General features: G+C 35.3%; 1 protein-coding gene across 19 annotated transcripts in view; it reads right to left on the bottom strand.

The window, feature by feature from the left end:
- SLC17A1 (solute carrier family 17 member 1) overlaps positions 1–11,161 on the bottom strand; it is a 237,188-nt gene extending 226,027 nt beyond the window's left edge. For 13 of the 19 annotated variants that reach the window (XR_003507972.1, XR_003507976.1, XR_003507974.1 and 10 more), the window contains exons 1-4: positions 11,143–11,161; positions 10,418–10,465; positions 8,964–9,048; positions 2,550–2,722 (exon numbers count right to left, since the gene is read on the bottom strand). Coding sequence is in view for 8 of the 19 variants with exons in the window: in XM_027524076.1 (XP_027379877.1) it covers positions 2,550–2,722; positions 8,964–8,997 (207 nt within the window). In the remaining 11 variants the exon portion in view is untranslated. Of the gene's footprint in view, positions 1–910; positions 994–2,549; positions 2,723–8,963; positions 9,049–10,417; positions 10,546–10,585; positions 10,672–11,142 lie in introns of those variants that run through there. The other 6 variants (XM_027524078.1, XM_027524081.1, XM_027524079.1 and 3 more) reach the window with 5 other exon arrangements.
- Positions 11,162–12,474: the final 1,313 nt, after the last annotated feature.

Genomic DNA, 12,474 nt, shown 5'->3' with positions numbered 1-12,474 from the left:
CAGAATATTGGGTTGTTTTTTTCATGGCATAAAGCCATCACTCTTTATAGTGGAGTGTAGAAAAAGAAGAAAAGTGGGCACCGTAGTTGAATGCAAACCACTCGCCTCAGATGAAATTCCCCACACCAGAAGAATAAAGCCTGAGTATTTCCATATTCAATCCATTAACTAGTTATCATTAAAGTACTCTGTATATAAATAAATTAACCTATATAAATCTTAGGAATAAATATATATACATCTGTATGAGTCATATAAATGAAAAAATAGATAATATCCCAGTAGGTAAAATGCACTAAGGGTATCAATAGATAACTTGTAAGAGAAAAAAATGGTAATGACCAATAAATATAGATCACAGAAATATAAAATGTATACATTCATTAATAAATTTTAAAGTTATCACAGAATTTCTATCAGATTGGTAAATTTTAAACAAAATAAAATAATTATATATATATTTTTTGGCTGTTTTGGCAAAGGGAAGACAGAGGATATTTCTCATTTATGTGTAACACTTTCTCATCTTCCTTCCTTTTCTTTTCTATACTCAGTGTCCCGGATTGCGTTCTCTTTGGTTTCTGTTCTCTCTTGTTTTCCTTGTTATTTGCTTTCTTTTCTAAAATGTTCTGTCTAGTATTATCGTACCAGTTTTCTGAGTTCTGTCAATTTCTTTTTTTTTTTTTTCCCGTTCATCCGCTATCTGAGCAGAGACTTCTATCACCGGGACATCTCGGCTTTGAGTACCTAAATGTGCTACACTATAATGTCCTTTCCTAGTTATAGTTACTTTGCTAGTTTTCAGGTTCATTTGTAATTTCAGTTTACAATTTAGGTCTGCTTTGGGAAAATAATCTGGTGAGTTTTCATATTTGAGAATAATTATCTATTCGATTTCTTCATCTAGTACCTTTGTAGAGGAGAAAACTGAATTCCTTTTCTATGACTCTTATTTGAAGAAGGTCAATTCTCCTGGATTACAGCAGCAGATTCCTGGCGGGGAGGAGAAGGGGAGGGGTATGGTGAATGTGCCAAAGAAAAGTTTCAAGCTTCACAGTTTGAGCTGCCCCTTCTTTTACTACAGTGAAGGAAATAAAATACAGCTTTTGTGAGTAGCCATTTCTCTAGAAAATGGGGTTCTTGATATTTAAACCAAGGCAATGGAATACCAAGAATTAAAAAAATTTGAATAAAATTGATTTTTTGACAAATTTTTTGAAGTACAGTTGACACAATAAACTGTGTATTTAATCTTTGTCATAAAGTATACAACTTCTTAAATTCTTAAATGTGTAACTTCATAGGATATAGAATTTTAGTTTGGCAGGTTTTTTTTTTCTTTCAGTACTTTAGAGATTTCACTTCTTTCTTTATGTTGGAGTGGTGTCTGATAAGAAATCTTCTGTAATTTTTATCCTTGTTCTTCTGTAGTCTTTTTCCTCCAGATTTATTTGAGATATTCTTTTTGTCTTGGTTTTCTGCAATTTAAATATGTATGTCTGGGTGGTAATTCTTGTTGTTCTTGATTAATTTTCTTTTTAGTATTTATCCTGTTTAGTGTTCTGAATTTATGGTTTGGTATGTGCCATTAACTTCAAAAAGTTCTCAGCCATTAATTTTTCAAATATTTCTTCTTTCCATTTTTCCTACTCTTTCTGATATTCTAATCAAGCACGTGTTACACCTTTTGGTATTGTCCACAGTTCTGGGATGTTCTGCTTAGTTTTTTATTTTTTAATCTATTTCATTTTAGCTTGGGAAGTTTGTGTATTCAAGTTCACTGATTCTTTCCTCACCTGTGTTGATACTACATATGAGCCCATCAAGGCATTCTTTATACCTGTTATAATTGCCATGATTTCTACTATTTCTTTTTTATTCTAATAATATCCACCTCTCTATTGACATTACCTCTCTGGTGTTGTATTCTTTTCCCATTAGACCCCTGACATATTGATTACAGTTATTTTAAATTCCCTGTAGGAATTCCTACATATGTGTCAAATCTGAGACCTGGTTCTGATGCTTATGTTAAAAAAAAATCAGGGTACAGTACATTACATATAGAGCATTACTCTTAATGTAAATAGGGGTGAAAATAAGGAAATATTTTATTTGCTTGTGTATTAAAAAAGGGACATAAAAAATTATAGTGAAAAAATAGTTTTTCCTATTTCCATTTCTTTTGTACTACATTTTCTGATAGTTATCAACCCATTACCTTCTGTAGGTGAAATTAACAAAACATGTAAATATACTGTAAGTTAAAAACATAAATAAGAAAGAAAATGTGTTGATTTCTATTTCTTATTTAAGATGTTTTCCTTTTTTCTCTTGTCCAAACTTCTCTTGCCCTTTACAAATACTGAGACATACTTTAGTCATGGGACATCTTCATTTAGGTTACTGCTGATGAGGTAGATCAAGACTTGAGTTTCTTTTTTGAATAATTACTATCATATCAATTATGATAACATTCAATCTCTACACAAATTAGTTAGCAAGATAGGATTTTAAACTTATGACTGTGTGTAATATTTTTGATATACCTTTATGTTATCCTGGAGCTCCTTTGTGGAGGTGTTGGACAAACCATGTGGCTCCGTGCTGTTCACCATGGCTATCATTGTGAGGCTCAGACACACACGCTGTGACATTATTATAACATTACAGAGGAGCAGGAAGACAGCGATTCCATAACGAACGGAACAAAAATATGGAACTGGAATGTACAAGAGAAAATATCCATCGTTAACACAGCTGAGGAAAAAAACATATTTTAACATTAGGGGCCCAAATTTCCTAGTGGCCCTTCCTAATAAGTGGCCCTTCCTAATGTTTATTTTAAAGGGACCATTTTTAAAAACACCCTGAGTTACTCTTGGAAATAAGTCCCCTGAATAACCAACAAGACCTTCCCTCAAGCAAACTACTTTATTCTCAAAACTTACATGACTAGTCTGATTGAGAAACTCATATGTGCACATTGCAGAAGAAAGTTGCATTTAAAAAAAAGTACTGTGTAATGTAATTGGCTTCCAATTAAAATAAATAAATTTTTTAAAAAGTAATGTATTTGAGCTAGCTTCAAGCTACAGTAATCAATGCAGTGTTAGTGTGAGACCAAACAAATTCATCTATAGGAGAAAATAGGGAGTCCAGAAAGAGAGGAATATATATGATCATATGTTTTTGAATAAATGCACTAATGCAATTCAATGGAAGATACTAGTCTTTTCAACAAATGGCCTTTCTCAAGAGAAATAAAAATACATATCTACAAAAGGCTTGTACTGAATTGTTTATGGCAGCTTTATTTAAAATAGCTGGATCTTTGGAATGGATGAACATACTGTAGTATATTAATACAATGGATATTACTCAGAAATACAAAGGAAGGAAACACTGATACACTCAACAATCTGGATGAATCTCAACAAACATTTGCTCAGCTAAAGAAGCTAGACACCAAAGAGTGAATACCATTTTTATGCATGCTATTTCTATGAATTTTAAAAATAGGCAAAATTAATTTATGTGGCTAGATATTAAATAACAATTCCCTCTTGGTAAGGAGGGCAAAGGGGCATCATGGGACTTTAAACTAATGTAATGTTCTATGAGTCTTGTTTGTAAGTTTATACATTTCTCAAAGCACATCTAAATATACACTTAAGATCCATATTTTATTTTATATAATTATACTTCAATAAATATTAAAGTATTCAATAGTGGTGTTGGGAAAACTGGACAATCACATGTGAAAGAATGAAACTGGACCACTCTCTTATACCATATACAAAAATTAAGTAAAAATGGATTAAAATTTGAACTCAAGACATGAAACCATAAAATATCTAGAACATACAGATGGTAAATTCCCTGACATAGGTCTTGGCAATGATCTTTTAATAAGACACCAAAAGCAAAAGCAGAGAAAGCAAAAATGAACAAAGGGCACTGTATCAAACTAAAAGTCTTCTGGACAGCAAAGGAAATTATAAACAAAATGAAAGGGCAACCTACTGAATGGGAGAAGACATTTGCAAATCATTTATCTGAAAGGGGTTAGACTGCAAAATATAAAAAGAACTCAATTTTGTTTTTATTCTGTATTGAGATGTAGCCAATTAACAAACAGTGTGACAGTTTCAGGGGGACGGCAAAAGGACTCAGCCATACAAATACATGTATCAACTCTTCCTCAAACTCTCTTCCCATCCAGCCTGCCACATAACATTGAGCAGAGTGAAAAGAACTCACACAATTTAACAGGAAAAATTTTTAAAAAGCAAAAACAAAAAAATCTGATTAAGAAATGGGCAGAACTGAAGAGACATTTTTCCAAAGAAGACATGCATGTAGTTAAGAGGTACATGGAAAGATGTTCAGCATTACTCATCATTAGGAAAATGCAAATCAAAACTATAATGGGATAGCATCTTACACCTTTGAAAATGACTTTTATCAAAAAAGGTAAGAAATGAGTGTTGGCAAGGATGTGGACATTTTTGGACTTCCCAGGTTGTCCAGTGGTTAAGACTCAGTGCCTGCACCACAGGGGTTGTGGGTTCCATTTCTCCTGTGTGAAACTAACATCCCACATGCCCTGCGGTGCAGATAAAAATTTAAAAAGACACACACACAAAAAAAGGATGTGTAGTAGGCAGAATAATGCCCCGGCCACATACATCAAAAAAAATTGTGTAGAGAAACTGTGATCACATATCAGATTGGCATAGATCCAAAAGCACATTTGTTGGCAAGCCTGAAAGAAAAGAGGATGGAACCTCCGTTATTACAACCCAGCAGAGGTTTTAAATTGTCTGTGGTTAGCATTGGAGAAGGAAATGGCAGCCCACTCCAGTGTTCTTGCCTGGAGAATCCCGGGGACGGAGGAGCCTGGTGGGCTGCCGTCTATGGGGTCGCACAGAGTCGGACACAACTGAAGTGACTTAGCATAGCATAGCATAGTATAAAGAAATAATTTTTTGGCCACACCATGCAGCAGGGGGTTAGTTTCCCCATCAGGGATTGAACCTGCACCCCAGGCAGTGGAAGCTCGGAGTCTTAGCCACTGGTCAGTCAGGGAGATGTTATATCCATGTAGCTAGCCAAAAGTTAATCTTGTTTCTAAAAATTCATCTCCTAATTTGGAGAGGTTTTTTATGTACGGAATGTGCAAATTATGATTTTATCTCTTTTCCTATCCTTCTGTCTTTAACTTCATGGTATCATTGCATCAGAACCACGAGTATATTACTGATTGTATCAAGCAGTTCTGGTTTTATGCCATTGTTCCTGATTTACACAGAGTAATTCTAATGTTTTTACATTTTGGATAATGTTTGTTGGAGGTTCTTTGTAGATATGCTTTATGAAGTGTATTTATTTCTATTGCTGTGTTAAACAATTTTCACAAACTTAATGACTTAAAATGGCACCCTTTTAATAAAAGATTCACAGTTCTGCAGATCATAAGTTTTAGCATGATGTGGTTGGATTTTTCACTCCTGGTCTCAAAGGTTAAAATCAAGTGATCAGGCAAGATGAGTTCTCAGGTGGAGGTTCTCTGGAAGGAACTATTGGAAGAGTTCAGTTTTCTGTGGTTGTTGTACTTCTGTTGCTATTTCCCTGCTGACTGTCAGCTAAGAGTTACTCTCAGTTTTAAGATGTTGTGCATTATGCTGCTTGTCACACGGCCCCCTGTATCCCCAAAACCAGCGAGGAAGAATCTCTTCTGTTAAATGCTTCTCGTGCTTTGAATCTCTAGCTGCTCTCTGACTTCTAGATCCAGATTTAAAAAGCTCCTGTGATTAGATCAGTCCTACCTAGATTTAAGATCAGCTGATTATGGACCATGCTTAGATCTGCAACGTCCCTTCAAAGCAGCACCTTCCTTGGCATTTGCTTAAATAACTGAAGGGATGTGTATGGGGCCAGAATCTTGTGGGCAGTCTTAGAACAATTCACTCTCTAGTCCCAGAAGATCCATGTTCATGCCATATACAAAACATACTCACCCCATCCCAAAGTTCCTTAAGGTCTCATCTCATTACACTATCAATTCAAGTCCAAATCCTCATCAAAATGTCAGCTCAAATTTACAAAATTTAAAACAAATACGGAGAAAGCTTCTAAAAGTAACCCACTATGGGAACAGTATCTCTCAGCGAACTTGTGAAATTAGAGAGACAAGTTACACACTCGCAGTGTTTCTACTTATAATGGTGGGACAGGCATAGGATAATTGATATGGACATTCCAGTTTCAAAAGGGGGAGAAATGGAGTGTTAAAAGAAGTCACTGATCAATAAGAGTTTTGAAGTTCAGTTAGACAAATGTTGAACTTTTATTGAGGCCTGGGGATAATCCTTATGGCCCTTGGCTCTGCCCTCTGAGCTCTCTGCTTAATCCTCTGCCCTTTGGTTCCACCCAAGAGTGCAAAGGGGCCGTCTTAGAGTACTGTCCATCACATAGTCATAGTTACCTAATAGTGTTCATCAGGAATGAATGTTAATCTCAAAGATTTTTTTTGTATCTAATGAGATCATCATATAGTTTTCTTCTTTAATTTGTATTGAATGACAATTATTTACTTTGTAATAGAAAACTATTCTTTCATTTCTAGGATTGGACTTAGTTTTTGCAATTTTTAAAATTAAAAAAAAATTTGTTTTGCTAATGTTTTATTAGGATTTTTGTACCTTTTAAAAATAGTGTTAATTTTGCTTTACATATTTGAGTCTATTTAGTTACATAAGTTTTTTTTTTTCAATGATCCCACTGAATTGAATTTTGTATCATTGTACATTTTTGAAGAATTGTTTGAAACAGTAGAAGATTTTAAATTAGATAAATTAGATAACTTTATATAAATTATCTAAATAAATTATAATATAGTCATACCAAATTCATATGCAACTTTAAAAAATGATGAGGAAGCTCTTTATGTACAACTGTAGGATTCCATTTAGATATATTATAAAGTGAAAAAAGTAACATTAGTACCTGGAAAGTTAGTTTCTTGACAGATCTCCCTTTGTAAACAGATAAGAATATGAGATAAAAATTTATTTAAAGTTAACAGTTCATTGAAAGTGTGAATGATCTGGCAGGAAAGATGAGATACTCAGGCCAAAGATTTTGTGAAGACAGAGTCCTCAAGGCATAGACTGATCATTGAAGGAAGATTTTTTCCCTGAAGACATTTGATCTCAGGTTGCTTTTTGCCTCCCAGAGAACGGGGCAACAGGAATCAGACACCAATGCCCTGGCAATGGAAGAGTCTAGTAAGTGACTCTTTCCTTAAATGTTTAGATGCCAAAGACTTGCTGAGTCAGTGAGGGGAAAATCCATTGCCTCCTAACCTTTTCCAGGAGGCAAAAATTTTTGCCCTGTTTGAACCTTGAGATTGAGCAAAAGGAAGAAAAAAAAGTCTTAGAAATTTAATCATTACCCAGCCCTTCCTTTGCCTTTAAACTCACTGGCCTTGGGTCATCTGCAAAACATTTCAAACCACACACGTATACATGCACACTGAGATGACTTGCGTCAAAGCTTTCTAAACAACCTCATCCTTTTTAAAATTCTCAAAAGCAAAAGGGGAATAAGTAGACCTGAAAATCTGAAGGAAACAGTGGGAAAATTCCTAGATGAGGAAAAAAAAGCCTCTAGAGGGCAAAGAGGAAGCTATCTTCACCATGTGTGGGATAGGGCTTGTCACAGTCAATTAAGGGTACCCTTCTGAGTTTTGTTCTTTTCTCTACATTGCTCCAGAAACAATATGAATTATTTCTAAATAAGTCTTGAAAAAAAGGAATCATAGGAGTTTAGAAAGGAATATAAAAAAAAGGTATAGGTGTGTTTAACAGTCACTTTGCTGTATAGCAGAAATTAGCATAACATTGTAAATCAACTATAAGTCAATAAAAACAAAGAACAAAAAATCTGAAACTCAAAAAAAGAAATCACACACAAAAAGAGAAATCACAAGGAGTGTTCTAAAGTGCTTGGGACTGAGTAACAGTAAGATACTACATGTCAAGCTCTGGAAAGAGCAAATTCTACACCTCAGAACATATTTATTAAAAAGAGAGAACTCAAAGACTTGGAAAATGAACAATGGATGAACCCAAAGATCCTAAAAAGAAGTAAATGTTAAACATAAAGGCAGAAATCAATTTTATATACATATATATATATGTTTATATCTTTTATATGTTCACATATAATTAAAATTCCATGGATAGAGGAGCCTGGTGGGCTACAGTCCACAGGGTCACAAAGAGTTGGATACATCTGAGCACACAGACACTAGACTAGATAATTTGAATACAAAGGGACAATATGAAAATACCAAAATAATTATCAAAATTGACACAAGAAGAAATATAAAATAGGCCACTAATATTTATATAAATTGAAAAAGTATGCAATTTGTAGCCCACCCTCTCTTCTAGGATTTTTGTCCCCCTTAGTGTAGATATAATGCTAATCTGATAGCAGTAATTCCATATTGTTTTTCCCCTGCCCTACTTGAGATAAACAATCTAAAAAATATCCTGTAAATATCCAGCTGTTGATGTTGAAGGGTGCAGTGACTCAAGAACATTCATCCTGCCTCACTTCCATCCATGTATCTGTCTCTCTGTCTCCTTGAGGTAGAACCAAAATAGTCCCCCCTCTTTCTGACATTCTCTACCAAGTGATAAACTGACAGGTGTATAAGAATCAAAATAACAGTATGAATAATCTTGGTATGTGGGTTATTTTATTTAGGGTTTTTCTAATGGAAAATCATGGCAGGGATATTTTCCACCCCCCCCCCCCCACCTCCTTTCCTGAACATTTCTAAGATGCTTTACATTTTAGCGCATGTGTTTATGGACAAAATCTCACATGGAATCAATAGTGTCCTGTTTAAGAAGAAGGAAGCCTATGTCATAGAGAATAATTTCTACCTTTCCCTGGAGAGACCTGGTTATCCACTTGCATAATGGTGTTATGGTTGTTTTTCTTCTTGCTGAAGAGTTTGTTTTCTATCCCCTGCAAGTGCAAAACACACTGACATCAGCATTACAGAGGGAAGAACTGGTTAAAATCCACCTAGCACCTCTCTCTGCTTTAAAACATTAATCCAAGGGAAACTTGCTTTGTCATACCAGTACCCATTGTTTTGACATTTCACTTTTATGATATTTTTGTTGATTACAAAATACACAGAAAACCTGAAAACTCTAAAAAGCAAACAAGACATCCTGCCAATCCATAATTCTATATCTAGCGAAGATATCCCTCCAAAGTGAAAGAGAAAGACTGTCAAACAAAACTTGAGAGAATTCATTGCCAGGAAATCTACCCTGTAGGGAATGTGAAAGAAAGGAAGCTTTTCAGACAGAAGCAGATTACTGAAGGTAGCTCATCAGTAAAGAACCTGCTTACAATGCAGGAGATGAGGCAAAAGCCTCAGGTTCCATTCCTAGGTCAGGAAGATCCCCCAGACAAGGAAATGGCAACCCACTCCAGTATTCTTGCCTGGGAAATACCAAGGACAGCCCATGGGGTCGCAAAAGAATCAGACGTGATTTAGCAACTAAACAACAAACTTGGATGTACAAAAAGAAAGGAAGGATGTCAGAAAAGGAATTAAAGGTAACATACAATTCTTTGTTTTTCTTATACCTTCGTCGAGCTAAGAGATTAGGGAGGAGGGTTCAGGATGGGGAACACAAGTATACCTGTGGCGGATTCATTTCGATATTTGGCAAAACCAATACAATATTGTAAAGTTTAAAAATAAAAAAAAATTAAAAAAAAATGCTTTTACAAGGAGAGGCAAATCATTCTCCTCACTACCCTGGACAAAATGACCCCTGCTGCCAGGTCTGCATTTGTCAGTGGGAAGCTCGACAAAGTGGGTGAATCAAAGAGTTTTGTCTATATCAGCATGTATGACATCAGATGCTCAAAAAATACTTAAAATTTCTAAGGCTGGGTTTGTAAAGTATATATAAATGAGCAGTCTGTCAACCACCATTATTACCCACTGGGACATCTGGGGCTGCCATTTATTTCTGTATACATATACACACACACACACCACCACCGCCTCAAGCACACATACTCTCCATGCCACTCACACATACACAAGGACTAAACACCACACAATACACACTTCTCTTTCCTTTATTGACATAACTGTCCACCTCAAACTCATCCCTAGGAATGTTTTTTTTCTTTCCCTTGTGAAAAATCTATAAAAATATATATTTTGTCCAACTCCCCCGTCCAAATTTCCTCAGATTGCTAAATAGCTTTGATAAAATCTCTAATAGAAACCGTCCTTATTAATCCTTCTGGAGAATTAATTCTAAACTTCACTTTATGAATAATATATAAGCATATAGTTACTAACCTGATTTAGGACAGAAAAGTGATTCCTTTTTGTCCTGTGAAGACTTGCCTGTCAAATTTTAAAAATATTGAATTTCTGGATTTGCTAATTTCAGCCACTTAAATCCTTCACCATATCCTTTGATCTCCCTAGGTCAAAGTTAAAAATTTAATTTTTAACTTCACTTACATTTTTGTCTTGAATCTTCAGGGGAGGGGAGGGAGTCTTAAAATCATCCAAGGGACTAGAAACCTCCTAGAAATCTGCCAGTCATTTCCTGACTTTAATAGACAAACCCCCCCCCAGCCCCACCCTGCCCTGCCCTGCCACCCCCCAGGCTCATTCTCTATTAGGAGGCAGAACCTGCCTGTCCCATAAGAGTTTCCAGGATTTTTCTATTGAGGGTGGCTCCATGTCTACAGTGCTATTTTGACAGGCATGCTATGGTGTTCTAAATGCTTTGTAAATGTCCTACTGGCTTTCTGCCCCATCTTCCTTCCCTCCCTTCTTTCCATCCTCCTTCTTCCCTCCTTTCCCTTCTGCCTCTCCTCTTGTTTCCTCTCCCCATCCCCCCTCATCTCTTCCAAAGGTCACATCTGTTTGGTATTCAAGCTACTCAGAAAGAGGGGCATTTTACTGAGGTGTGTTCTCTGAGGACTGTGACTTCCCTCATGGCTTCCCCTGCAATGACTGTAAGTTCTCCTTGTTAAGCCTCCTGTCTATAGCAGTACTTGGGAGCATCTTACCTTGGAACTCTTTGAAGACAAGCTACTGGATAGGGACATCTAAGCCCTGAAATCAAAAATTTTGCACTATAATTTCTTACATACTGAAGCATTTTAAAGTTTTTTATGCTTTCAAAGTGCTTAACATATGTTTGGCACATAGAAGATGCTCTATAACATGATCAAGTTATTTTCTAAAAAAAAAAAGAAATGTTGAAACAGAAGTAGAGTCACAGATACAGAAAACAAACTTATGGGTCCCAGAGGGTAAGTGGGGGAGAGATAGATTGGAAAATTGGGATTGACATATTCACACTACTTACTATATATAAAATATATAACTAATAAGGACCTATTGTGTAGCACAGGGAACTCAATACTCTGTGATGGCCTATATGGGAAAAGAATTTTAAAAGAGAGTGACTATATATACAACTTGTAATTTATACATATATATATATATATATATATATGATTCACTTTGCTGTACACCTGAAACTCATACAACATTGTAAATCAACTATACTCCAATAAAAATATTTTACAATATGTTGAAAACTTTAACTCATTTGCCCAAGAGTCTTTGATACCTTGTTATATTCACCTGGATTTTTTCTTTTTCTGAAGTCCAGGTTATGCTGATTTTTATCTGGCTCTTTCAGGATGTTTTTACTATTTGTCCTATCTGACACAAAGGCTGTCAATTTCTGACATTTTCTGGGAAAGGGGCCCATTTATTGACTGAAAGTCCTAGGTCAACAGTTGTTTAATGTCCATGTTTTAAGCAAACAACCTTCCCATCTGGTGTCAATATCCCCAGTTCTAGGTACTGATTACCCAGGAGGGAACCATCATTCTGTTTGCTGACCCAAAAGCTTTATACTGCTTTGTTATACCCTTCGAAATTGCTTCTGGATTCTACATCTGGATTCTGTGTTTTCCTTATTAAGTTTTTAAGTTTAACATTTTATTATGGAAAGTTTCAAACACATAGGAAAAAAAGTAGATCAATCTAATATAACCACAGACCCATTAACCAGTTTTCATAATTTTCAATATTTGGCCATTTGAGTTTCCATATACCATACCCAACAGTGGTTTTCTGTATTATATCATGTCATTTCTCCAACAAAAAGTACAGAATGGCCATATAATTCATTAGGACTTGGGAAAACATGCCATCATCACATCTAACAGATAAGCAATAACTCCTTAATATCATCTAATATCATGAAAATTTTCCTAATTGCTTCAAAGTTATTCATTTATACTCTATTTATTTAAATGAGGACCCAAACAAGATCCACATATGACACTTAATTGTTGTGGCTCTCAGGTCTAATTTCATAACAG

This window comes from Bos indicus x Bos taurus, chromosome 23, assembly GCF_003369695.1.
Source record: "Bos indicus x Bos taurus breed Angus x Brahman F1 hybrid chromosome 23, Bos_hybrid_MaternalHap_v2.0, whole genome shotgun sequence".
Taxonomy (NCBI): domain Eukaryota; kingdom Metazoa; phylum Chordata; class Mammalia; order Artiodactyla; family Bovidae; genus Bos; species Bos indicus x Bos taurus.
The sequence above is the reverse complement of the archived record's forward strand: the minus strand, read 5'-3'. Positions and strand labels throughout refer to the sequence as shown.